Genomic DNA, 26,497 nt, shown 5'->3' with positions numbered 1-26,497 from the left:
TTAACCCATGTCCTCTGGTTTGTATCTCATCTAACTTCAGTGGGAAAAGCTTACTTACATTCATGTACATCTCCCTGAAATCTACCCTCATTTTTCAACTCTCCAGGGAATAAAGTCCTAACTTGTTTAGCCTTTCCAAGTGACTCCATTCCTGAAGTCCAGGCAACATTCAAGTACATCTTCTCTGCACTCTTTCAAGCTTATTGATACCTTTCCTTCAGCTAGGTGACTAAAACTGCACACAAGACTCCAAATTTGGCCTCACTAATGTCTTACACAACTTTACCATAACATCCCTGAAGGGCCAATTGATGAAGTGGGCAAAGACGATGGGGTCAAACAGTAATCATGGCTTTTATTAGCAGAAACTCACAGTACAATAATGAAAGACAATGGGTGCATACACAGCTAGACCCAAGGGGAGTGTCTTTAATAGTAGAAATAATGCACAGCCAGCCAATGTTAGTACAGCAAGGCTAGCCAAAGGGAAGACAGACAGCTTAGCAGAGATTCACCACAATCCCAACCCCTATACTCAATACTTTAATTTATGATGGCCAATATACCAAAAGCTCTCTTTACAACCTTATCTACCTGTGATGCCACTTTCAGGGAATTTTATGTATCTGTATTCCCATATCCCTCCGTTCTACTGCACTCCTCAGTGCCCAACCATTTACCTTGGTTTGTCCTTCCAAAATGCAACACCTCACATTTGTCTGCATTAAATTCCATCTGCTATTTTTCAGTCCATTTTTCCAGCTGGTCCAGATCTCTGCAAACTTCGAAAACCCTTCTCGGTATCCACAACACCTCCAATCTTTATGTCATCTGCAAACTTGCTGATCCAATTTACCACAATATCATCTAGATTACATGACAAACAACAAGCACCAGCACTGATCCCTGAGGCACACCATTAGTCACAGGCCTCCAGTTTGAGAAGCAATGATCTACTACCTCTCTCTGGCTTCTCCTGTATAGCCAATGTCAAATCCAGTTTACTACCTTACTGTTAATATCAAGCATCTGAACCTTCCTGACTAACCTCCCATGTGGGATCTAGTCAAAAACTTTAATGAAGTCCATGTAGACAACAGCCTTTCCTTCATCAACTTTCCTGGTAACCTCCTTAAAAATTATCAGATTGGTTAAACATGACTTACCATGCACAAAACCACATTGATTATCTATAATCAGTCCCTGGCTATCCAAATACACTTTCCAATAATTTACCTACCACTGATGTCAGGCTCACCAGCCTATAATTTCTTGGTTGAGTTTTGGCACCTTTTTAAACAATGGAACAACATGAGCTACCCTCCAATTCACCAGCACCTCACCTGTGGCTAAGGATATTTTCAAAATTTCTGCCAGAGTCCCTGAAATTTCTGCACAAGGATAGAGAAGAAAGCAGCATAGAGTATGCTCAACTTCATTAGTCCGAGCATTTAATACAGAAAATGGCATAAGTTGTTATCGCTCGACCATGCTTGGAGTATTGTGTGCAACTTGGGTCTCCAAACTTTAAGGAAGTCATCATTAAACTGGAAAGGATGCAGAAAAGATTTTCAAGGATTGGATGACTCGAGACTGGTTGGCTGGGACAATGGCGGGGATCTCCCAGTCACAATTTCAATTCCACTCCAACACATTTCATGCACTGCCAAACCAAGGACCCATAAATTGGAGATGTAACACCTAATATTCCATCTGGGCATTCTCCAACTGGATGGTATTACCGTCATCTTCTCTGGCTTCTATTAGGCCACTCCCTTGTTTCATCCCCACCACTCTGTCTCTTTTCCTCAAACTCTCCACCCCTTCCCTTTCCATACATGCCCCCTAATACCTCAGCTCTTTCTCATGCCCTGCCACCCATATCCACCTGTGTCCTCTTGCCTATGGACCTTCCCCCCCCACCTCCCCTATTTAATTTATATGCCTGCTTGCTTGAAAGTCTCAGGCCTGAAAAGTTAGTTACGCATTTTAACTTTGCTGCACGAAGATTGCTGTGTGACTTGCTTAGTTTCTCCAGCATTGTTGTGAACTATAATCACAGCATCTGCAGATTTTCTCAACTCCAATCCCTTTATCCTCATTTTTGTGTCTTCAACCCTATCCTAACAAACTTCACATTTTCAGGAATAATTGTCTACATTTATCTGGGGTAAATAAAGGATACACACTCCACCACCCTTCCCCCAAAAGATGATTGGACCTCTTTGGTTTGGACTACCATTTTCCCCAAAATCTCTGGTGTCCAGCCCAGTAGCAGCTTCAAATTTGTTAAATAAATTTCACTGAGCTATTCTCATACATCCCAGAAAGTAAAATTCACCAAGTTTTAAAACTAATTTTCTTTTAAAACTGGGCAGAAGACGCACATCATAGAAAATATGCATCTCACCATATTCAAAGACAGTTTCTCATTAGTAAACATGTTGCCTTGCACTGTTTAAACTGAACCTTTTCTCTGTAACACAATACTCTGCACTTCTGCTTGCTTCACAGTGCTATATTCATGTTCAGTGGACTTGTCACGATAAAGTGGGGGCGTGGCAAGATGGCGTAGAGGGCAGACGTGCGGTCCTAATCCTCCCCAGCCAGTTTATTTTAAATATCAGTTTTTAAACTATAATCTACATATATAAATGTTTTATTTCTGCTTCTAAGTACATTAGTTTTCTATAATGGTGGCTAATATTAAAAAAAATTCTAAGGTTCAACTACAGAAAAAACGACTTTTTAAAAAGTGCTGAAGAACTGAGGCCTATTTGTCCAGCTGGAACCATGGAGCTGCCATCGGGAGCCTCCAAGGCACAGAGGACACTAGCCAGGTTCAATGTAACGCCGACGCCGGACTTCTTCCCGCAAGATGGCGCCGGCTTGTTGAGGAAATCAACCGACGACCCACGCATTGGCGAAGTCAGGTGCGCGGTCGATCTGATGGAACATGGAATCCTTGGGCCCGCGATGCCGTCGGGGGAGTCGGGGACACGCAGGAGGGAGTTGGAAGCCGCCCCTGCACAGTCCCTCACTCTGCCGGGCATGCATGGTGCTTCCAGGGTCCAGGATCTGTTGGAACGCATGTGAGCTGAGAGGGGGCCCGAGCAGCGCTGCCCCGATGTAGTCAGGGTGCCGTCGTCGGATGGCCAAACCCGTAGTCGCACGGAGAAAGTCTTAACAAGGAGGGAGCAAGAAGAGGACTTACCATATACAGCTAGTTCACAGAAACAACTGGAGGAGGAGCTTGAAGAAGGTGGGTCTCAAGATGTGGCACTGGAACTTTGAACTCTATTTTTACTGTATTGGAAGGTATTGCTTGATATATGGATACGCTTTCTTTGGCTTGGCTTCGCGGACGAAGATTTATGGAGGGGTAATGTCCACATCAGCTGCAAGCTCGTTTGTGGCTGACAAGTCCGATGCAGGACAGGCAGACACGGTTGCAGGTTGCAAGGGAAAATTGGTTGATTGGGGTTGGGTGTTGGGTTTTTTCTCCTTTGTCTTTTGTCAGTGAGGTGGGCTCTGCGGTCTTCTTCAAAGGAGGTTGCTGCCCGCCGAACTGTGAGGCGCCAAGATGCACGGTTTGAGGCGATATCAACCCACTGGCGGTGGTCAATGTGGCAGGCACCAAGATATTTCTTTAGGCAGTCCTTGTACCTCTTCTTTGGTGCACCTCTGTCTCGGTGGCCAGTGGAGAGCTCGCCATATAACACGATCTTGGGAAGGCGATGGTCCTCCATTCTGGAGACATGACCTATGCCTCATCAAATAACTCAAATGCAATCTACAATATCTGAAGATTTATCTATACTTAAGAGAGATGTTAATAAATGCCTTGATTCAGTAGATGTGGTACAGGAAAATTTTTTAAAGATCTGAGACAGCTTTTTCTGAATGTAAAGAGCAAGTTCAATGTAATAAAGAAAAAATAGAAAATGTGGAAGATTTGTTTGTCGATTGGGGAATTCAGAAGAGAGAATTATTTTTAAAAATTGATTCATTGGAAAATCAAAGCCGGAGAAATAATGTAAAAATTGTGGGCCTTCCAGAAAATATAGAAGATGCGGATCTGATAAAATGTTTTAAGGAGTGGATTCCTGAGATGTTAGGTAAAGAGTTCTTTTCGGGTAGTTTGGTACTGGAAAGGGCACACAGAGCATTGAGGAGGAAACCGTTACCGGGTCAACCATCACGAGCAGTGTTAATTTGGTGCTTGAATTATCAGGATAGAGAAATGATTTTACGGTTGCGGTACAGAAGGCAAGACCAAGTCAAGCTCCAATGATGAGTCATAATAATAGAGTTTTTTTAATGCTGATTTGAGTCAAGAGATGTCAACGTGAGTTTAATTCGGCCAAAGATGTGCTGTGGCAGCAAGGATACAAGTTTGTTTTTCGATACCCTGCAGTGTTGAAGGTTTTTTATGGCAATTATCAGTCTCAATTTTTTGAGAATGACCATGATGCATTCGTTTTCGCTAATTCGTTACCGGATTTACGTGGTCAGGGAAGAATTTCACCGTCGTTACCTAAAAGAAGGGCATGGAAATGGGAAGAATGGGAAAGATGGGAAGAAGGAGGGTTTGACAGATGGTCCTAGTGATGTTGAAGATTCGAATCAATCTCTGGGACTGGAGTCCCAGGGCTGAATATATTAATGATGTTGAATTTCATTATTATATACATTGTATTTCTGGCTGGGGGTAGGTGGATAGCACTGATATATTTGATAGTCATCTGCCACTGGTGGGGTGTTCCTCACCCAGTTTTTTTTAGGGAATTACTACCTTTAGGTGGTTTTCTTTTTCAGGGGGAATTATTGCATTCCTTTTTATATTAACCTTTTTATAACATTAGGGGAGGGACAGTAGATTTTGTTTATTAACAGGAGAGCACTTTTTTTATATTACGTGTTTATATTAATAGTTTATTAAATGTATAGTTTGAAACTGCCCCGGTCCGGGCAGTATGGACCGACCTAGGAGGGGAGGCAGGCCCCTCCAGCCCGGGTAAGAAACCTGCATAGGAGAAGGCCACTCCGATATAAAACCTACGACCCAAGGACCTCGCTGCCACGTCCCAGCTTGCTTGGCCACGGCACACGAACCATGGGTGTAAAGGGTGGGGCCAGTACTGCGCGCACTGCACTCCACCTAAAAGCTCCTTTGCGCAGGCCCGAGGACAGGTCCACGCCCTCCCCCTCCACGCCCTCCCCCTCCACGCCCTCCCCCTCCACGCCCTCCCCCTCCACGCCCTCCCCCTCCACGCCCTCCCCCTCCACGCCCTCCCCCTCCACGCCCTCCCCCTCCACGCCCTCCCCCTCCACGCCCTCCCCCTCCACGCCCTCCCCCTCCACGCCCTCCCCCTCCACGCCCTCCCCCTCCACGCCCTCCCCCTCCACGCCCTCCCCCTCCACGCCCTCCCCCTCCACGCCCTCCCCCTCCACGCCCTCCCCCTCCACGCCCTCCCCCTCCACGCCCTCCCCCTCCACGCCCTCCCCCTCCACGCCCTCCCCCTCCACGCCCTCCCCCTCCACGCCCTCCCCCTCCACGCCCTCCCCCTCCACGCCCTCCCCCTCCACGCCCTCCCCCTCCACGCCCTCCCCCTCCACGCCCTCCCCCTCCACGCCCTCCCCCTCCACGCCCTCCCCCTCCACGCCCTCCCCCTCCACGCCCTCCCCCTCCACGCCCTCCCCCTCCACGCCCTCCCCCTCCACGCCCTCCCCCTCCACGCCCTCCCCCTCCACGCCCTCCCCCTCCACGCCCTCCCCCTCCACGCCCTCCCCCTCCACGCCCTCCCCCTCCACGCCCTCCCCCTCCACGCCCTCCCCCTCCACGCCCTCCCCCTCCACGCCCTCCCCCTCCACGCCCTCCCCCTCCACGCCCTCCCCCTCCACGCCCTCCCCCTCCACGCCCTCCCCCTCCACGCCCTCCCCCTCCACGCCCTCCCCCTCCACGCCCTCCCCCTCCACGCCCTCCCCCTCCACGCCCTCCCCCTCCACGCCCTCCCCCTCCACGCCCTCCCCCTCCACGCCCTCCCCCTCCACGCCCTCCCCCTCCACGCCCTCCCCCTCCACGCCCTCCCCCTCCACGCCCTCCCCCTCCACGCCCTCCCCCTCCACGCCCTCCCCCTCCACGCCCTCCCCCTCCACGCCCTCCCCCTCCACGCCCTCCCCCTCCACGCCCTCCCCCTCCACGCCCTCCCCCTCCACGCCCTCCCCCTCCACGCCCTCCCCCTCCACGCCCTCCCCCTCCACGCCCTCCCCCTCCACGCCCTCCCCCTCCACGCCCTCCCCCTCCACGCCCTCCCCCTCCACGCCCTCCCCCTCCACGCCCTCCCCCTCCACGCCCTCCCCCTCCACGCCCTCCCCCTCCACGCCCTCCCCCTCCACGCCCTCCCCCTCCACGCCCTCCCCCTCCACGCCCTCCCCCTCCACGCCCTCCCCCTCCACGCCCTCCCCCTCCACGCCCTCCCCCTCCACGCCCTCCCCCTCCACGCCCTCCCCCTCCACGCCCTCCCCCTCCACGCCCTCCCCCTCCACGCCCTCCCCCTCCACGCCCTCCCCCTCCACGCCCTCCCCCTCCACGCCCTCCCCCTCCACGCCCTCCCCCTCCACGCCCTCCCCCTCCACGCCCTCCCCCTCCACGCCCTCCCCCTCCACGCCCTCCCCCTCCACGCCCTCCCCCTCCACGCCCTCCCCCTCCACGCCCTCCCCCTCCACGCCCTCCCCCTCCACGCCCTCCCCCTCCACGCCCTCCCCCTCCACGCCCTCCCCCTCCACGCCCTCCCCCTCCACGCCCTCCCCCTCCACGCCCTCCCCCTCCACGCCCTCCCCCTCCACGCCCTCCCCCTCCACGCCCTCCCCCTCCACGCCCTCCCCCTCCACGCCCTCCCCCTCCACGCCCTCCCCCTCCACGCCCTCCCCCTCCACGCCCTCCCCCTCCACGCCCTCCCCCTCCACGCCCTCCCCCTCCACGCCCTCCCCCTCCACGCCCTCCCCCTCCACGCCCTCCCCCTCCACGCCCTCCCCCTCCACGCCCTCCCCCTCCACGCCCTCCCCCTCCACGCCCTCCCCCTCCACGCCCTCCCCCTCCACGCCCTCCCCCTCCACGCCCTCCCCCTCCACGCCCTCCCCCTCCACGCCCTCCCCCTCCACGCCCTCCCCCTCCACGCCCTCCCCCTCCACGCCCTCCCCCTCCACGCCCTCCCCCTCCACGCCCTCCCCCTCCACGCCCTCCCCCTCCACGCCCTCCCCCTCCACGCCCTCCCCCTCCACGCCCTCCCCCTCCACGCCCTCCCCCTCCACGCCCTCCCCCTCCACGCCCTCCCCCTCCACGCCCTCCCCCTCCACGCCCTCCCCCTCCACGCCCTCCCCCTCCACGCCCTCCCCCTCCACGCCCTCCCCCTCCACGCCCTCCCCCTCCACGCCCTCCCCCTCCACGCCCTCCCCCTCCACGCCCTCCCCCTCCACGCCCTCCCCCTCCACGCCCTCCCCCTCCACGCCCTCCCCCTCCACGCCCTCCCCCTCCACGCCCTCCCCCTCCACGCCCTCCCCCTCCACGCCCTCCCCCTCCACGCCCTCCCCCTCCACGCCCTCCCCCTCCACGCCCTCCCCCTCCACGCCCTCCCCCTCCACGCCCTCCCCCTCCACGCCCTCCCCCTCCACGCCCTCCCCCTCCACGCCCTCCCCCTCCACGCCCTCCCCCTCCACGCCCTCCCCCTCCACGCCCTCCCCCTCCACGCCCTCCCCCTCCACGCCCTCCCCCTCCACGCCCTCCCCCTCCACGCCCTCCCCCTCCACGCCCTCCCCCTCCACGCCCTCCCCCTCCACGCCCTCCCCCTCCACGCCCTCCCCCTCCACGCCCTCCCCCTCCACGCCCTCCCCCTCCACGCCCTCCCCCTCCACGCCCTCCCCCTCCACGCCCTCCCCCTCCACGCCCTCCCCCTCCACGCCCTCCCCCCTCCACGCCCTCCCCCTCCACGCCCTCCCCCTCCACGCCCTCCCCCTCCACGCCCTCCCCCTCCACGCCCTCCCCCTCCACGCCCTCCCCCTCCACGCCCTCCCCCTCCACGCCCTCCCCCTCCACGCCCTCCCCCTCCACGCCCTCCCCCTCCACGCCCTCCCCCTCCACGCCCTCCCCCTCCACGCCCTCCCCCTCCACGCCCTCCCCCTCCACGCCCTCCCCCTCCACGCCCTCCCCCTCCACGCCCTCCCCCTCCACGCCCTCCCCCTCCACGCCCTCCCCCTCCACGCCCTCCCCCTCCACGCCCTCCCCCTCCACGCCCTCCCCCTCCACGCCCTCCCCCTCCACGCCCTCCCCCTCCACGCCCTCCCCCTCCACGCCCTCCCCCTCCACGCCCTCCCCCTCCACGCCCTCCCCCTCCACGCCCTCCCCCTCCACGCCCTCCCCCTCCACGCCCTCCCCCTCCACGCCCTCCCCCTCCACGCCCTCCCCCTCCACGCCCTCCCCCTCCACGCCCTCCCCCTCCACGCCCTCCCCCTCCACGCCCTCCCCCTCCACGCCCTCCCCCTCCACGCCCTCCCCCTCCACGCCCTCCCCCTCCACGCCCTCCCCCTCCACGCCCTCCCCCTCCACGCCCTCCCCCTCCACGCCCTCCCCCTCCACGCCCTCCCCCTCCACGCCCTCCCCCTCCACGCCCTCCCCCTCCACGCCCTCCCCCTCCACGCCCTCCCCCTCCACGCCCTCCCCCTCCACGCCCTCCCCCTCCACGCCCTCCCCCTCCACGCCCTCCCCCTCCACGCCCTCCCCCTCCACGCCCTCCCCCTCCACGCCCTCCCCCTCCACGCCCTCCCCCTCCACGCCCTCCCCCTCCACGCCCTCCCCCTCCACGCCCTCCCCCTCCACGCCCTCCCCCTCCACGCCCTCCCCCTCCACGCCCTCCCCCTCCACGCCCTCCCCCTCCACGCCCTCCCCCTCCACGCCCTCCCCCTCCACGCCCTCCCCCTCCACGCCCTCCCCCTCCACGCCCTCCCCCTCCACGCCCTCCCCCTCCACGCCCTCCCCCTCCACGCCCTCCCCCTCCACGCCCTCCCCCTCCACGCCCTCCCCCTCCACGCCCTCCCCCTCCACGCCCTCCCCCTCCACGCCCTCCCCCTCCACGCCCTCCCCCTCCACGCCCTCCCCCTCCACGCCCTCCCCCTCCACGCCCTCCCCCTCCACGCCCTCCCCCTCCACGCCCTCCCCCTCCACGCCCTCCCCCTCCACGCCCTCCCCCTCCACGCCCTCCCCCTCCACGCCCTCCCCCTCCACGCCCTCCCCCTCCACGCCCTCCCCCTCCACGCCCTCCCCCTCCACGCCCTCCCCCTCCACGCCCTCCCCCTCCACGCCCTCCCCCTCCACGCCCTCCCCCTCCACGCCCTCCCCCTCCACGCCCTCCCCCTCCACGCCCTCCCCCTCCACGCCCTCCCCCTCCACGCCCTCCCCCTCCACGCCCTCCCCCTCCACGCCCTCCCCCTCCACGCCCTCCCCCTCCACGCCCTCCCCCTCCACGCCCTCCCCCTCCACGCCCTCCCCCTCCACGCCCTCCCCCTCCACGCCCTCCCCCTCCACGCCCTCCCCCTCCACGCCCTCCCCCTCCACGCCCTCCCCCTCCACGCCCTCCCCCTCCACGCCCTCCCCCTCCACGCCCTCCCCCTCCACGCCCTCCCCCTCCACGCCCTCCCCCTCCACGCCCTCCCCCTCCACGCCCTCCCCCTCCACGCCCTCCCCCTCCACGCCCTCCCCCTCCACGCCCTCCCCCTCCACGCCCTCCCCCTCCACGCCCTCCCCCTCCACGCCCTCCCCCTCCACGCCCTCCCCCTCCACGCCCTCCCCCTCCACGCCCTCCCCCTCCACGCCCTCCCCCTCCACGCCCTCCCCCTCCACGCCCTCCCCCTCCACGCCCTCCCCCTCCACGCCCTCCCCCTCCACGCCCTCCCCCTCCACGCCCTCCCCCTCCACGCCCTCCCCCTCCACGCCCTCCCCCTCCACGCCCTCCCCCTCCACGCCCTCCCCCTCCACGCCCTCCCCCTCCACGCCCTCCCCCTCCACGCCCTCCCCCTCCACGCCCTCCCCCTCCACGCCCTCCCCCTCCACGCCCTCCCCCTCCACGCCCTCCCCCTCCACGCCCTCCCCCTCCACGCCCTCCCCCTCCACGCCCTCCCCCTCCACGCCCTCCCCCTCCACGCCCTCCCCCTCCACGCCCTCCCCCTCCACGCCCTCCCCCTCCACGCCCTCCCCCTCCACGCCCTCCCCCTCCACGCCCTCCCCCTCCACGCCCTCCCCCTCCACGCCCTCCCCCTCCACGCCCTCCCCCTCCACGCCCTCCCCCTCCACGCCCTCCCCCTCCACGCCCTCCCCCTCCACGCCCTCCCCCTCCACGCCCTCCCCCTCCACGCCCTCCCCCTCCACGCCCTCCCCCTCCACGCCCTCCCCCTCCACGCCCTCCCCCTCCACGCCCTCCCCCTCCACGCCCTCCCCCTCCACGCCCTCCCCCTCCACGCCCTCCCCCTCCACGCCCTCCCCCTCCACGCCCTCCCCCTCCACGCCCTCCCCCTCCACGCCCTCCCCCTCCACGCCCTCCCCCTCCACGCCCTCCCCCTCCACGCCCTCCCCCTCCACGCCCTCCCCCTCCACGCCCTCCCCCTCCACGCCCTCCCCCTCCACGCCCTCCCCCTCCACGCCCTCCCCCTCCACGCCCTCCCCCTCCACGCCCTCCCCCTCCACGCCCTCCCCCTCCACGCCCTCCCCCTCCACGCCCTCCCCCTCCACGCCCTCCCCCTCCACGCCCTCCCCCTCCACGCCCTCCCCCTCCACGCCCTCCCCCTCCACGCCCTCCCCCTCCACGCCCTCCCCCTCCACGCCCTCCCCCTCCACGCCCTCCCCCTCCACGCCCTCCCCCTCCACGCCCTCCCCCTCCACGCCCTCCCCCTCCACGCCCTCCCCCTCCACGCCCTCCCCCTCCACGCCCTCCCCCTCCACGCCCTCCCCCTCCACGCCCTCCCCCTCCACGCCCTCCCCCTCCACGCCCTCCCCCTCCACGCCCTCCCCCTCCACGCCCTCCCCCTCCACGCCCTCCCCCTCCACGCCCTCCCCCTCCACGCCCTCCCCCTCCACGCCCTCCCCCTCCACGCCCTCCCCCTCCACGCCCTCCCCCTCCACGCCCTCCCCCTCCACGCCCTCCCCCTCCACGCCCTCCCCCTCCACGCCCTCCCCCTCCACGCCCTCCCCCTCCACGCCCTCCCCCTCCACGCCCTCCCCCTCCACGCCCTCCCCCTCCACGCCCTCCCCCTCCACGCCCTCCCCCTCCACGCCCTCCCCCTCCACGCCCTCCCCCTCCACGCCCTCCCCCTCCACGCCCTCCCCCTCCACGCCCTCCCCCTCCACGCCCTCCCCCTCCACGCCCTCCCCCTCCACGCCCTCCCCCTCCACGCCCTCCCCCTCCACGCCCTCCCCCTCCACGCCCTCCCCCTCCACGCCCTCCCCCTCCACGCCCTCCCCCTCCACGCCCTCCCCCTCCACGCCCTCCCCCTCCACGCCCTCCCCCTCCACGCCCTCCCCCTCCACGCCCTCCCCCTCCACGCCCTCCCCCTCCACGCCCTCCCCCTCCACGCCCTCCCCCTCCACGCCCTCCCCCTCCACGCCCTCCCCCTCCACGCCCTCCCCCTCCACGCCCTCCCCCTCCACGCCCTCCCCCTCCACGCCCTCCCCCTCCACGCCCTCCCCCTCCACGCCCTCCCCCTCCACGCCCTCCCCCTCCACGCCCTCCCCCTCCACGCCCTCCCCCTCCACGCCCTCCCCCTCCACGCCCTCCCCCTCCACGCCCTCCCCCTCCACGCCCTCCCCCTCCACGCCCTCCCCCTCCACGCCCTCCCCCTCCACGCCCTCCCCCTCCACGCCCTCCCCCTCCACGCCCTCCCCCTCCACGCCCTCCCCCTCCACGCCCTCCCCCTCCACGCCCTCCCCCTCCACGCCCTCCCCCTCCACGCCCTCCCCCTCCACGCCCTCCCCCTCCACGCCCTCCCCCTCCACGCCCTCCCCCTCCACGCCCTCCCCCTCCACGCCCTCCCCCTCCACGCCCTCCCCCTCCACGCCCTCCCCCTCCACGCCCTCCCCCTCCACGCCCTCCCCCTCCACGCCCTCCCCCTCCACGCCCTCCCCCTCCACGCCCTCCCCCTCCACGCCCTCCCCCTCCACGCCCTCCCCCTCCACGCCCTCCCCCTCCACGCCCTCCCCCTCCACGCCCTCCCCCTCCACGCCCTCCCCCTCCACGCCCTCCCCCTCCACGCCCTCCCCCTCCACGCCCTCCCCCTCCACGCCCTCCCCCTCCACGCCCTCCCCCTCCACGCCCTCCCCCTCCACGCCCTCCCCCTCCACGCCCTCCCCCTCCACGCCCTCCCCCTCCACGCCCTCCCCCTCCACGCCCTCCCCCTCCACGCCCTCCCCCTCCACGCCCTCCCCCTCCACGCCCTCCCCCTCCACGCCCTCCCCCTCCACGCCCTCCCCCTCCACGCCCTCCCCCTCCACGCCCTCCCCCTCCACGCCCTCCCCCTCCACGCCCTCCCCCTCCACGCCCTCCCCCTCCACGTCCTCCCCCTCCACGTCCTCCCCCTCCACGTCCTCCCCCTCCACGTCCTCCCCCTCCACGTCCTCCCCCTCCACGTCCTCCCCCTCCACGTCCTCCCCCTCCACGTCCTCCCCCTCCACGTCCTCCCCCTCCACGTCCTCCCCCTCCACGTCCTCCCCCTCCACGTCCTCCCCCTCCACGTCCTCCCCCTCCACGTCCTCCCCCTCCACGTCCTCCCCCTCCACGTCCTCCCCCTCCACGTCCTCCCCCTCCACGTCCTCCCCCTCCACGTCCTCCCCCTCCACGTCCTCCCCCTCCACGTCCTCCCCCTCCACGTCCTCCCCCTCCACGTCCTCCCCCTCCACGTCCTCCCCCTCCACGTCCTCCCCCTCCACGTCCTCCCCCTCCACGTCCTCCCCCTCCACGTCCTCCCCCTCCACGTCCTCCCCCTCCACGTCCTCCCCCTCCACGTCCTCCCCCTCCACGTCCTCCCCCTCCACGTCCTCCCCCTCCACGTCCTCCCCCTCCACGTCCTCCCCCTCCACGTCCTCCCCCTCCACGTCCTCCCCCTCCACGTCCTCCCCCTCCACGTCCTCCCCCTCCACGTCCTCCCCCTCCACGTCCTCCCCCTCCACGTCCTCCCCCTCCACGTCCTCCCCCTCCACGTCCTCCCCCTCCACGTCCTCCCCCTCCACGTCCTCCCCCTCCACGTCCTCCCCCTCCACGTCCTCCCCCTCCACGTCCTCCCCCTCCACGTCCTCCCCCTCCACGTCCTCCCCCTCCACGTCCTCCCCCTCCACGTCCTCCCCCTCCACGTCCTCCCCCTCCACGTCCTCCCCCTCCACGTCCTCCCCCTCCACGTCCTCCCCCTCCACGTCCTCCCCCTCCACGTCCTCCCCCTCCACGTCCTCCCCCTCCACGTCCTCCCCCTCCACGTCCTCCCCCTCCACGTCCTCCCCCTCCACGTCCTCCCCCTCCACGTCCTCCCCCTCCACGTCCTCCCCCTCCACGTCCTCCCCCTCCACGTCCTCCCCCTCCACGTCCTCCCCCTCCACGTCCTCCCCCTCCACGTCCTCCCCCTCCACGTCCTCCCCCTCCACGTCCTCCCCCTCCACGTCCTCCCCCTCCACGTCCTCCCCCTCCACGTCCTCCCCCTCCACGTCCTCCCCCTCCACGTCCTCCCCCTCCACGTCCTCCCCCTCCACGTCCTCCCCCTCCACGTCCTCCCCCTCCACGTCCTCCCCCTCCACGTCCTCCCCCTCCACGTCCTCCCCCTCCACGTCCTCCCCCTCCACGTCCTCCCCCTCCACGTCCTCCCCCTCCACGTCCTCCCCCTCCACGTCCTCCCCCTCCACGTCCTCCCCCTCCACGTCCTCCCCCTCCACGTCCTCCCCCTCCACGTCCTCCCCCCTCCACGTCCAAATCATCACCCTGTACAAAAACAAAGGCGAGAAATCAGACTGCTCAAACTACAGGGGAATCACGTTGCTCTCCATTGCAGGCAAAATCTTCGCTAGGATTCTACTAAATAGAATAATACCTAGTGTCGCCGAGAATATTCTCCCAGAATCACAGTGCGGCTTTCGCGCGAACAGAGGAACCACTGACATGGTCTTTGCCCTCAGACAGCTACAAGAAAAGTGCAGAGAACAAAACAAAGGACTCTACATCACCTTTGTTGACCTCACCAAAGCCTTCGACACCGTGAGCAGGAAAGGGCTTTGGCAAATACTAGAGCGCATCGGATGTCCCCCAAAGTTCCTCAACATGATTATCCAACTGCACGAAAACCAACAAGGTCGGGTCAGATACAGCAATGAGCTCTCTGAACCCTTCTCCATTAACAATGGCGTGAAGCAAGGCTGTGTTCTCGCACCAACCCTCTTTTCAATCTTCTTCAGCGTGATGCTGAACCAAGCCATGAAAGACCCCAACATTGAAGACGCTGTTTACATCCGGTACCGCACGGATGGCAGTCTATTCAATCTGAGGCACCTGCAAGCTCACACCAAGACACAAGAGAAACTTGTCTGTGAACTACTCTTTGCAGATGATGCCGCTTTAGTTGCCCATTCAGAGCCAGCTCTTCAGCGCTTGACGTCCTGCTTTGCGGAAACTGCCAAAATGTTTGGCCTGGAAGTCAGCCTGAAGAAAACTGAGGTCCTCCATCAGCCAGCTCCCCACCATGACTACCAGCCCCCCCACATCTCCATCGGGCACACAAAACTCAAAACGGTCAACCAGTTTACCTATCTCGGCTGCACCATTTCATCAGATGCAAGGATCGACAATGAGATAGACAACAGACTCGCCAAGGCAAATAGCGCCTTTGGAAGACTACACAAAAGAGTCTGGAAAAACAACCAACTGAAAAACCTCACAAAGATAAGCGTATACAGAGCCGTTGTCATACCCACACTCCTGTTCGGCTCCGAATCATGGGTCCTCTACCGGCACCACCTACGGCTCCTAGAACGCTTCCACCAGCGTTGTCTCCGCTCCATCCTCAACATCCATTGGATCGCTTACACCCCTAACGTCGAAGTACTCGAGATGGCAGAGGTCGACAGCATCGAGTCCACGCTGCTGAAGATCCAGCTGCGCTGGATGGGTCACGTCTCCAGAATGGAGGACCATCGCCTTCCCAAGATCGTGTTATATGGCGAGCTCTCCACTGGCCACCGTGACAGAGGTGCACCAAAGAAAAGGTACAAGGACTGCCTAAAGAAATCTCTTGGTGCCTGCCACATTGACCACCGCCAGTGGGCTGATAACGCCTCAAACCGTGCATCTTGGCGCCTCACAGTTTGGCGGGCAGCAACCTCCTTTGAAGAAGACCGCAGAGCCCACCTCACTGACAAAAGGCAAAGGAGGAAAAACCCAACACCCAACCCCAACCAACCAATTTTCCCTTGCAACCGCTGCAATCGTGTCTGCCTGTCCCGCATCGGACTTGTCAGCCACAAACGAGCCTGCAGCTGACGTGGACTTCTTACCCCCTCCATAAATCTTTGTCCGCGAAGCCAAGCCAAAGAAAAAAGAAAGAAGAAGAAAGTTTGAAATTTGCAACTTTTAATGCTCAAGGATTAAATAATCCAATTAAGCGAAAGCTTAAATTAAGAAAATGAAAATTGATATTGCTTTTTTTTTACAAGAAACACATTTGACTGAAAAAGAAGATTTGAAATTGAAAAGAGATTGGGTTGGTCATGTTTTTTTTTCTTCATTTAACTCTAAGGCAAAAGGTGTAGCGATTTTAGTTCATAAGAATTTATCTTTTGAGTTACAGACCATAGAGGGGAATGCTGGGAGGGTTTTAAAAGTGGATTGTAAAATTTTTAATGAACTTTGGTCTTTACTTGATATCTATGCACCTAATGTGGACGATGAAGGTTTTATTTCAGATGCTTTTTTGTTATTAAGTCAAGCTAATGAAAATATTCTAGTTGAGGGAGATTTTAATTGTGTTTTGGATCCATTAATGGATAAATCCCCAAAATGTATTAGAAAATCAAAAATGGCTATACAAATAGGGGCATTAATGAAAGACTTAAATTTGGTAGATATTTGGAGAAGGATTTATCCTATAGAGAAAGATTTTTCTTTTTATTCTTCTAGGCAGGATTCCTTTTCTAGAATAGATTATTTTTATGTCGCCATATTTACAGGGAAAGATGTTGCAGGCAGATTACACAAGTAGAGTAATATCTGATCATTCTTTATTATTTTTTTCTTATGAAAGTTCGGAGGTGTTATGTCCATCTTATAGATGGAGGTTCAATACAATGTTGTTGAAAAATCCTGAGTTTATTGTTCTTGTTAAGAAACAGATTGACCTTTACTTAACAGAAAATGTTAACTCTGTTCAAAGTAGATTTGTAGTATGGGATGCGTTAAAGGTTTATTTAAGAGGACAAATAATTAGTTATGCTACTAAAGTTAAGAAAAGGTATATGGCTGAAAGTATTAAATTAGAAAAGCAGATTGATGAATTGGAGAAGGAATTTCAGAAGGGAGTAACAGAAGATCAGAAGATAGCTTTGACTAGATTGAAATTGCAATATAATACATTACAGACTTATCAATTTGAATGTTTACTTAATTGAACCAAGCAACGATATTATGAGTGGGGTGAGAAGTTGCATAAAGTACTTGCGTGGCAGTTAAAGAAGGAGCAAACCTCAAGGGTTATTAATACTGTTAAAAAGGATTCAACCTATAAACCTCAGGAAATCAATGAACAGTTTTATTCATTTTATAAAAATTATATACTTCTGAGGGGAAACAGGATAATGGATCTATTGATTCTTTTTTATCTACATTAAATTTACCAGCATTAGATGAAGAGGATATTATAAATTTGGAAGCTCCATTCACAGATTTAGAAATTAAGACCACTATAATGGAAATGGCTAATGGTAAGTCACCAGGAGACGAAGGGTTTTCGGTGGAATTTTATAAAGTTTTTTATGAAGATTTATCTTCGGTGTTTGGGGAGGTGTTACAACAAGTGACTGAACATTATGAGTTACCAGAATCTTGTTCTAGTGCTTTAATTACTGAAATTCCAAAGAAAGATAGAGATCCATTCAAAGTGTCTTCGTATAGACCTATTTCTTTATTGAATGTGGACTATAAAATAATAGCTAAATTGTTAGCAAATCGGCTTGCTAAATTTTTACCTAAATTGATACATGTAGATCAAACAGGTTTTATTAAAAATAGATATGCTTCGGATAATATTCTTCGACTAATTTGTTTGACTAATGCATACCGAAGGCAGCCCAACCATCCAATGGTGGTTGCACTTGATGCTGAAAAAGCTTTTGATAGGGTTGAATGGAATTTTTTATTTAAGATCTTGTAAAAGTTTAAATTTGGCCCTCTTTTTATTGGCTGGGTTAAAGCTTTATATTGAAACCCAACTGTTAGAGTGGTGACAAATGGACAAATTTTGTCGTTATTTAAATTAACGCATTCTATTCGACAGGGTTGTCCATTGTCACCAGCCCTATTTGCATTGGTCATTGAACCGTTAGCTCAATCAATACAGCAAAATGAGCAGATACAAGGGATGAGAGTTTTGGATGAAGAGTATAAGATTAATTTATTTGTAGATGATGTTTTGATATACTTAACAAATCTGGAACAATCTTTGCCGCATTTACAGGAACGTTTATTGCAGTATGGATCATTATCTGGTTATAAAGTTAATTGTGATAAAAGTGAAATTTTACTGGTACAAGTTTTACCTGTATTGTTTATAAAAATGTTATTAATTTGAAATGGACAGATAAAATTAAATATTTGTGAACACAGAGTATCAATTTTTATATAAATTATGTTCCATTGTTGAAAAAGATAAAAGCAGACTTAATTAAGTAAAAAGACCTTCCGTTAACTTTAATTGGCCGGGTTAATTGTATTAAAATGAATATTTTTCCTCTTATTCAATATCTGTTTCAATCAATACCATGTTTTCTTACAAGGAACTTTTTTCAGGATTTAAATAAAGCTACTAGGGAATTTCTATGAAAAGGTAAATTACCAAGGGGTAGCATTAAATAAGCTTACTTGGAAATACGCATTAGGTGGATTGCAATTACCTCATTTTCAGAATTATTATGAGGCAGCCCAACTTAAATTTATTAGTAGTTTGATGGATTTGGGCTAAAGTTGAGATGGCATGGATTTCTGAAACTGCAGTACATCAATTTATATTTCGGTGGAACAAAGATTTATTACGGGAGTATGATGTGCCGATATTAAAACATTTATTGATGTTAAGGACAAAAAAAGACTATTGGATCAAAAGGTAAATTATCTATTTTAACGCCATTATATAATAATCAACGGATTCCTTTTTCATTGTTTAATAGTCATTTAAAGAATTAGGATTTTAAGGGTATAAAAATATTGCAGGATTGTTTTGTAGAAGGTCAATTTCTTTCTTTTATTCAATTGAAAGAGCATTTTGATATTGCTGAAGCTTCTTTATTATCAACTTCGGTCACTGGTTAAAAAAATGTATGGTAAAGAGATGGTTTTACCTGTATTGCCAGAGTTTGAGTCTTTGATTTCTTCTATACCTAAAAAGGGTTATATTTCTGTTATGTATCAAGTATTACAAGATAATATGGATAAGTTGGAATGGGAGAAATCTAAGTTTAAATAGGAAAATTATTTAACTTTTGTTTTTAAACAAATCCTGAAGGTTACTGGATGGATATGTGTCATGATAGTGTTACTAGATTGACAAATGCACGATATGGAATGGTTAATTATAATTTTTTTGCATCAGTTATATTCAATTTCCTGAGAAATTGAAAAAAATATGGCTTTAGTAATTCAGATTCCTATTTTAGATGTGGTATGTGTGTTGAAACATTTTTTTTACATGCTGTTTGGTCATGTATGTATGTACAACCATTTTGGGAAGAAATTAAGTCAATTTTGGAAAAATTGCATAAGATTAAGTTACCATTAGATCCATCTGTTTTTTTACTGGGTTACGTGATTTCTTTAAGGGGATTGGGGTTGGATAAATTTCAAATCGCATTTCTATATTTAGCGTTGTCTGTAGCTCGAAAATGTATAGCAAGTTCATGGAAGGATAAGACAGTGATTAGTATAATGTGATGGCAGAATGAAATGAAAGCTTGTATTGTTATGGATAAAATCACTTAGGTTTTGCATGATAATTATTCTTTTTTGTTAATAAGTGGTCATTATATTTGGAATATATGCATTTAGAGGTACTTTGATTTATTTTATTTCTTTTTTTAAATATATATTTCTTTGGCTCTCCTTAAGAGAGCTGGCTGAAGGGTGGGGGGGGGCGGTTGTTTGTTTTTTTCTTTTCATATATATATATATATATATATAGGTTGTTGTGAAGTGTATTTTGTATGTTTACCAATAATTTTTCAATAAATAGTTTGGAAAAAAAAGACTTGTCACGATAAAACTAAAACCACGGTCCTTATGAGAACAAACAAGTTAAATCAATTTACCCATTATTTGGGTAGCTGGATTTAAATATTGCTGTTAGAAATAATTTGTAGCAACTACTGGATTTCCATCTTTAGCTGAACACAATTTACAAATCAGTGCCCATTTCAATTGTGTAACAAGAGCAAATTCTGATAATTATGCTTTTAAACTGCTAAATCCTGGCTAATATCATTTTGTTATCCTTTTTAGACTCTCTGGTGTAATATTTTGTCTAGAATTCAATAATTGCACCTTATCTCTCCCCAGCATCTATTTTTGTGTTAAGTATTATGTGAAAATATCATATTACATAATATGCCGAGTTCTGAATTCATTTCCACCACCCCCCCAACCATTACATCCATCATTCTACCCATTTTATATTTCTGAATCTTACTAAATGATTCTAACTTTCAAGTTCTGAAAAATGTTACAAACCATGTGCTCTGTATATCTTTGTGCATGGCGAACAATTTTGTATCAACAATATTTCCTGCTTTCATCAAAGTTTTAACAATTTATTTTACTCAGAAGATATGGACGCTGACTCAGCTTCACCCCCCACCCCCCCCCCCACTTGAACTCTGGATGGCAAGTGGCCAATTTAAAAATCTATTGTCCTCCATGTCAACATACCTAAAAATTCTCAACCCCAAGAGATATGTGGGTTGTAGGTAGCTTGTTACATCTCACAGTGATAGCTTAAATTTTGATTTAGTTAAAATGCCCTCTGATATGGATCAAAAGAAATTAGACACAAAACTGAGTTTTATATTACTCTCAAAATAAAGCATCACCTTTTTTTCCCCAGGATGACAATAGCAAATACCAGAGGACATCTGCTTAAGTTGAGCAGAGGAAGCATTAGGTTAGATGTCAGAGGCAAGTTGTCATGGTTTTTCTCCTCCCCCCCTCCCCCCACCACAGAGTAGCGACTACCTGGAGTGCATAGCCTGGCATGACGGTGGAAGGTGATCCAATAAGGACATTTAAGAGAAAGGCACATGGATGTAAAAAGAGAGTTAGGGCTGTGGAGTAGAATAGAAGTAGATTGTTGTGGAGTAAGTCAAAGGTCAGCATAATATCTTGGGCCAAAGGGTCTGTACTGTGATGTTCTATTCTATGAAAGTAAACTCACTCTAGCAAATTGTTTAGCTATTTATTTTCTAAGTATTCATTGTGTATTTTAAGGGCCAAAGTAACTGAATTTAGAATGGGTATCATCTGATATTTCGTTCCACTGGGACTTGCCTAATAGAAGCAACTCCGAGCAAATACTGTGGAAGTACACTTTACAATCTCACTGTGGAAGTCTGTGGAACTCAAGAACACAAGTAGCAAATCTGATAGGAATAACATACCTTTTTCAGTGGACTCCAGATACTGGCATAAATAATACACCCTTGGATCATGAGGAATTTGAGGACATTTGGTATGTCGCCAAAGATTCTTGCAAATTTCTACACATGTACCATGACTGGTTGCATCACTGACAGGTATGGAGGTACCAAGACACAGACCAACAAGCTACAGAGTTGTGAACTCAGCCAGGGCCATCAAAAGCCCCTTTCACACTGCCAACTTAACAGGCATGCAGTACCCGTTAACCGATTCAGACTGAACCATAATTCATGTGGATCTCTTGGAAATAAAGGGGGGGGGAACGACATGTCCAGTGACATATTACATACTCACAGGGCAGCAAAATCATAGGGGGAATAAAGCACATATATGCTCATTGTATAAAAGGCCATGGGAAAATCTACCACAGTGAGCTTCAGCCTGTTCAAACTTAGGGAAAACAATAGAGAATAACAACTATTTACATAACGTTACATAGTATTAGATATTATAAGTTATCTTGAGATGATTTAAAGCACAGGTACACCCTGACAGCCCCGCCGTCTGCACAGTTCTATTTCATAGAACGGCTGGCCGCGCTTCAACAGCCCTGTCAACTGCACGAGAGAGAGAGAGAGAGAGAAGTCAGGTGGAGGAAAATGAATCATACAAGATGGCCAGAAGGGGGTGATTAATGGCAAAGGCTTCTGGTACTGGAGCCTGGTAATATAAATGGAAGCTTAAAAGGAAGAGGCAAAAATCAGAGACATGGAACCAATGGAGAAGGTGAGGAAAAATAATATGCAGGTGAAATTTGGGTGGAAGGGAAAGGGGAAGAATGGAAGCGACATGAAAGAAGGGAGAAGGGATATGTTAACTTACTGTAAAAGTCATTGGACTTGTAGACACTCCAGCCAGAATACAATAGAGAAACGACATTGACATTAGCCTCACCCTGACAGCAGAAAAGACCAAGGATGAATAGGTTTGTATAGGATTGGGAAGGGAAGCTGAATGGTAAGCAACCAGAATCTCAGATGGCCACTGCTCTGCAAAAATGTCTCCAAACCTTCACTTGGTCTCACCAGAGGTAGCAATTAACAGGAGCACCAGATGTAGATGAGGTTGTAGGAAGTACACTTTACAATCTCACTCCATCCCAACTTAAACGTTTCATAAAAATAAGTGGAAGAAAGCAATCTCAATGAAAGTCTCAAGACTTGTGCACCGCTGAGTTTAAAAGTTAAACTTCAGATAGTGAAGCTAATTCATGGAATCTTTGTGGCATATACATCTATGCACAATACACAGTTCTTTTTTAAATGCATTAACCCAAGTGAACCTGAAATATGAACACAAATGTTTATTCATGCATTACTGAATTAAAATAGTACCGTATCAGCTTTCCTCATTGCTCAACCAAAGGAGGTTATCAGCTAGTTTTGAAGTTAGTCATTCCACTCACCAACATACTTCTAAGAATTGATTTGCATACAAACCTTCTTTATTGTTATCAAAATTCAATAAAGATGATTCCAGTTCAGATTACAAAAGTTTGACTTTACAGAACTAACAAATTGCGACCCAAAAGAAATAAGGAAAAAGATACATTCTTACAGAATTTATGTCAGGATAAAAAGGGAAACAAAATGCAAAGTTACAAATTTGGTCTATTTCAATACTGTGACAATAAGATTTGAATATAATGTTACTGCATCAACTGGGAAGACAGTCACAGCTGGGTCCTCTGCCACACCCTCCCAGTTGGAGGCATGCTCTTCATTCAAGTCACTTTCTCTGACACACTGCATTGTTGTGAACCACAGTAACCACAGCCAGCTCCTTAAAGTAATCCTTCAGCCTTTATTCCACTTCCACAAACTCACCACACTTTAATTCATAACCCCTTGAACAACTCCTACAAGACTTTTTTCCCCACCAACTCCAAACCTTGAATTCCACTGTTCTCCCCAATCTCCCCATCTCTTTAACCCTTCCTTATTCCACAAACCTTATAGTTAGTGAACGGCTGTACAGAACGACTGACAAATCAACAGTAGAAATATGACATGCAAGATATTATTAAAGAAAGTATAATATTATTGCCTAACCTTTTAACATGCTTTTCTGAAGAGCAGCTGATTTCCATATAAAGACCTTGAAAAGAATCTAATCTTCTCCAGTAAACTGTAACACATTAAAGTACAAAGATAGTATTCTGGTAAAAGAGAGTATGTTTAATTGTAACAGCAACAGGTTACTGTAACAATGATAAATTCCTCAATTCTGACACAACAGAGGGGAAAAACTGCCGATACATCCAAGAGAGGCCTCATGCTTAGGTATGTACTTTTGTAATAAATATAGAACTTGCCACACATCTTAAAAACAATGCAATATAATGAACCTATTTTACCCCCCTAGGAATTAAGTGCATCACCAGAATATTCCAACATATCCTCAATACTCATTTTGCACCTTTTGAGTCATAATGATGTTCAGCTTGTGGTTCCTCAAAGCTTCTGTATTTATACAGGAAATGCTATCAAATAATTACTATGCCTTATTACATTTCCAAATTTAAGTTTTTTAGAGTCACTATCTCAGAGGATTGTTCCTGGATCCAACACATTAATGGAATAGTGAAGAAAGCACTTCAGCACCTCCGCTTACTCAAGAGTTTGTGGAAGTTTGATAGGACATCAGAAACCCTCGCAAATTTCTACAGGTGTGTGGTGGAAAGCGTGATGACTGACTGCATCACGGTCTGGTATGGGAACACCAATATTCCTGAGTGCAAAGCCCTCCAAAAAGAAGTGGACACAGCCCACCATCTACAGGGAACGCTGCCGTCAGAGTGCAGCGGTAGTCATCAAGGATCCACAACACCCAGCACATGCCCAGTTCTCACTGTTACCATCAGAAAAAAAGGTACAGGTGCCATAAGACTCACAGCAGCAGGTTCAGGAACAGCTGCTACCCCTCCAATACTGACAGCTCAGTATTCAATAAATGGGTCAGTTAAATTTAGTTTTAGTGGCAATGAAAATATACGTGAGGTGCTGTACAGTATTCATGTGGTTTATGGTGATTGTAAATGTGGATCCAGGGCAACATAATGGAGTTCTGCTCCATTAAGCACAAGTTTTTGTATTACAAAGTTTTGGCAGTGTAGCACATACTATTTTCCCTTAAGGTCACATACCATTATTCGGGCATTTGACTTCAAGCCACACGAGTATTTTCCCATATTTCTCCAAGAGTCACTGTAGCCGGATTGGCATGCCATTCATTACCAACATGACCCTTGTAAAAATTATTATACAGTAGCTCAACGATCAGGAGAACTGCTACAACTCAAAGCTCTGCGTGAAGGGCATCACCGGGGAAGCAAACCAGCGGGGTAAAGAAGCAGTAATAGGTCCAGAATGCATCGTTACAGAATTACTTAGTTGTCTAAATCAAACACCATTGCATCTTAACTGGTAACTGTATACCAACAAGCAAAACATAACTATGCATTAACAACGGGTTCCTCGTATAACTCTTTGATTTACTGCCGTGTGCAAGCTTTTCAATTTTAGATGCTCGCTGGGGGAGGGAAAAAAAAGAACACTTCTTAATCGTATAATGCCTGGTGCCCAAATTAATCTAGAAATACAAAAATCGCTTAATTTCATGAAGGTCGGAAAACATTTATTAAGTGTCAGGGTAGGAGCCAAAACGAAAGAGGCAGGGTGACAAATAGAAGCCCTGTGACAAGGAGAGAGAGAGACCTACTGCCGCATCAGAATGCAAACCCCCCTCCTCCTCCTCCCCCCCCCCTCCTCCTCCTCCCCCCCCCCTCCTCCTCCTCCCCCCCCTCCTCCTCCTCCCCCCCCTCCTCCTCCTCCCCCCCCTCCTCCTCCTCACCCCCCCTCCTCCTCCTCACCCCCCCTCCTCCTCCTCACCCCCCCTCCTCCTCCTCACCCCCCCCTCCTCCTCCTCACCCCCCCTCCTCCTCCTCACCCCCCCTCCTCCTCCTCACCCCCCCTCCTCCTCCTCACCCCCCCTCCTCCTCACCCCCTCCTCCTCCTCACCCCCCCTCCTCCTCCTCACCCCCCTCCTCCTCCTCCCCCCTCCTCCTCACCCCCCTCCTCCTCCTCACCCCCCTCCTCCTCCTCACCCCCCTCCTCCTCCTCCTCACCCCCCTCCTCCTCCTCCTCACCCCCCTCCTCCTCCTCCTCACCCCCCTCCTCCTCCTCACCCCCCTCCTCCTCCTCACCCCCCTCCTCCTCCTCACCCCCCTCCTAACCCCCCCTCCTCCTAACCCCCCTCCTCCTAACCCCCCCTCCTCCTAACCCCCCCTCCTCCTAACCCCCCCTCCTCCTAACCCCCCCTCCTCCTAACCCCCCCTCCTCCTAACCCCCCCTCCGCCTCCTACAACCCCCTCCTTCTCCTAACCCCCCCCCCCCCCCGGGTGCTCAGATGATGGATCAGTAAGGAGCTCCTGTTGCAACCCGTGCAATGGGAAGGAAGGAAGGAGAGGGGCTCAGCCGGTCACTCTCGCCTCCCCACCCAGGATGGGGACTGGGGGGTGCAGAGACGCCCCCCCTCGCCTCGCCTCGCCTCGCCTCCCCTCCCCTCCCCTCCAGCCTTCCCCGCAGTACCTGGTGCAGCGCCGTCAGCCCGTCCACATTGGCGTAGTTGATGTCAGCCCCGCGGTCCAGCAGCCGCTTCACCTCCTCGGTGTCGCCGCTCGAGCAGGCGGCCAGAAACACGGCGCCGTCGTCGAACTTCACCCGCGTCTTCTTCTTCTTGAAGATGGGCGGCTCCAGGTCGGTTTCGGAGCCCAGCCACCGCTTCAGCTGCTCCCCGCGCCGATGTTTCGCATTATCCGCCCGCTTTCTATCGTCCGCCATCTTCCCATCACAGTCCCCTCCCCACGACTGCCGCTGCCGCCTCCTCTCTACCTAACTCTGGCCTCAGCGTCCGCCCATTTAGGGGTGGGGAAACATGCCTCCCGGAAGACCCAATCGCATGGGCGGAACTGCGCCTGTCCCCTGGCCATTGGGCAAGGGCCCTGCCAATCAAAGATTTTCTCACCATCAAGTTCGGTTGAATTATTTACCTCGGCTCATGCTCCCGAGGAGTTCGCCTGCCGTCAACAGCGCCGCCCCGTGGGCGGAGGAGGCTGCGGTTCACAAGGTCTGGAGGGCCTCTGGGTGCACGCCTTGTTCCTGTGTGCAACGACTGTGTCTGTCTTTTATTTAAATTTGTACACACTTTACCTCTAATCTTTTGCACACATTGGCTGTAGTTTTCACTTACTAAATAACACTCAAATTGTGTCCGTGAACTTTTGCTGATGCAGTAGATTTACCTTTATACCCCAATAACTGATGTTAGATGCTGTCCATCCTTTCATAATACAGTAAAACCAAATTGTTGATGCTCAATTTCATATCCAAGATTCTCTGTATCTTAAGTAGACTACTGGGAACTTTAAAAAAAAAATAAATCCTGCAAGAGCTTCTAAAGGAAATGATTAATGGTTTGCTTAAATTACTTTGTTATTTGCAAATACAGCATATTCGAGTTGAAAGGGA

General features: G+C 54.1%; 1 protein-coding gene across 4 annotated transcripts in view; it reads right to left on the bottom strand.

Moving 5' to 3' along the window:
* The window catches only part of LOC138765024 (protein phosphatase 1 regulatory subunit 12A-like), a 207,937-nt gene extending 182,084 nt beyond the window's left edge, over nucleotides 1–25,853 (bottom strand). For 3 of the 4 annotated variants that reach the window (XM_069941647.1, XM_069941649.1, XM_069941651.1), the window contains exon 1: nucleotides 25,559–25,853. In XM_069941647.1, coding sequence (XP_069797748.1) covers nucleotides 25,559–25,810 — 252 coding nt within the window. In that variant the 5' untranslated portion in view covers nucleotides 25,811–25,853. Of the gene's footprint in view, nucleotides 1–23,020; nucleotides 23,057–25,558 lie in introns of those variants that run through there. The other variant, XM_069941648.1, reaches the window with a different exon arrangement.
* Between the last annotated feature and the right edge of the window lie 644 nt (nucleotides 25,854–26,497).

The sequence above is a fragment of the Narcine bancroftii genome, chromosome 5 (assembly GCF_036971445.1).
Source record: "Narcine bancroftii isolate sNarBan1 chromosome 5, sNarBan1.hap1, whole genome shotgun sequence".
In the NCBI taxonomy this organism is placed as follows: domain Eukaryota; kingdom Metazoa; phylum Chordata; class Chondrichthyes; order Torpediniformes; family Narcinidae; genus Narcine; species Narcine bancroftii.
Note: the sequence above shows the minus strand (reverse complement) of the source record. Positions and strands in the feature narration are given on the sequence as shown.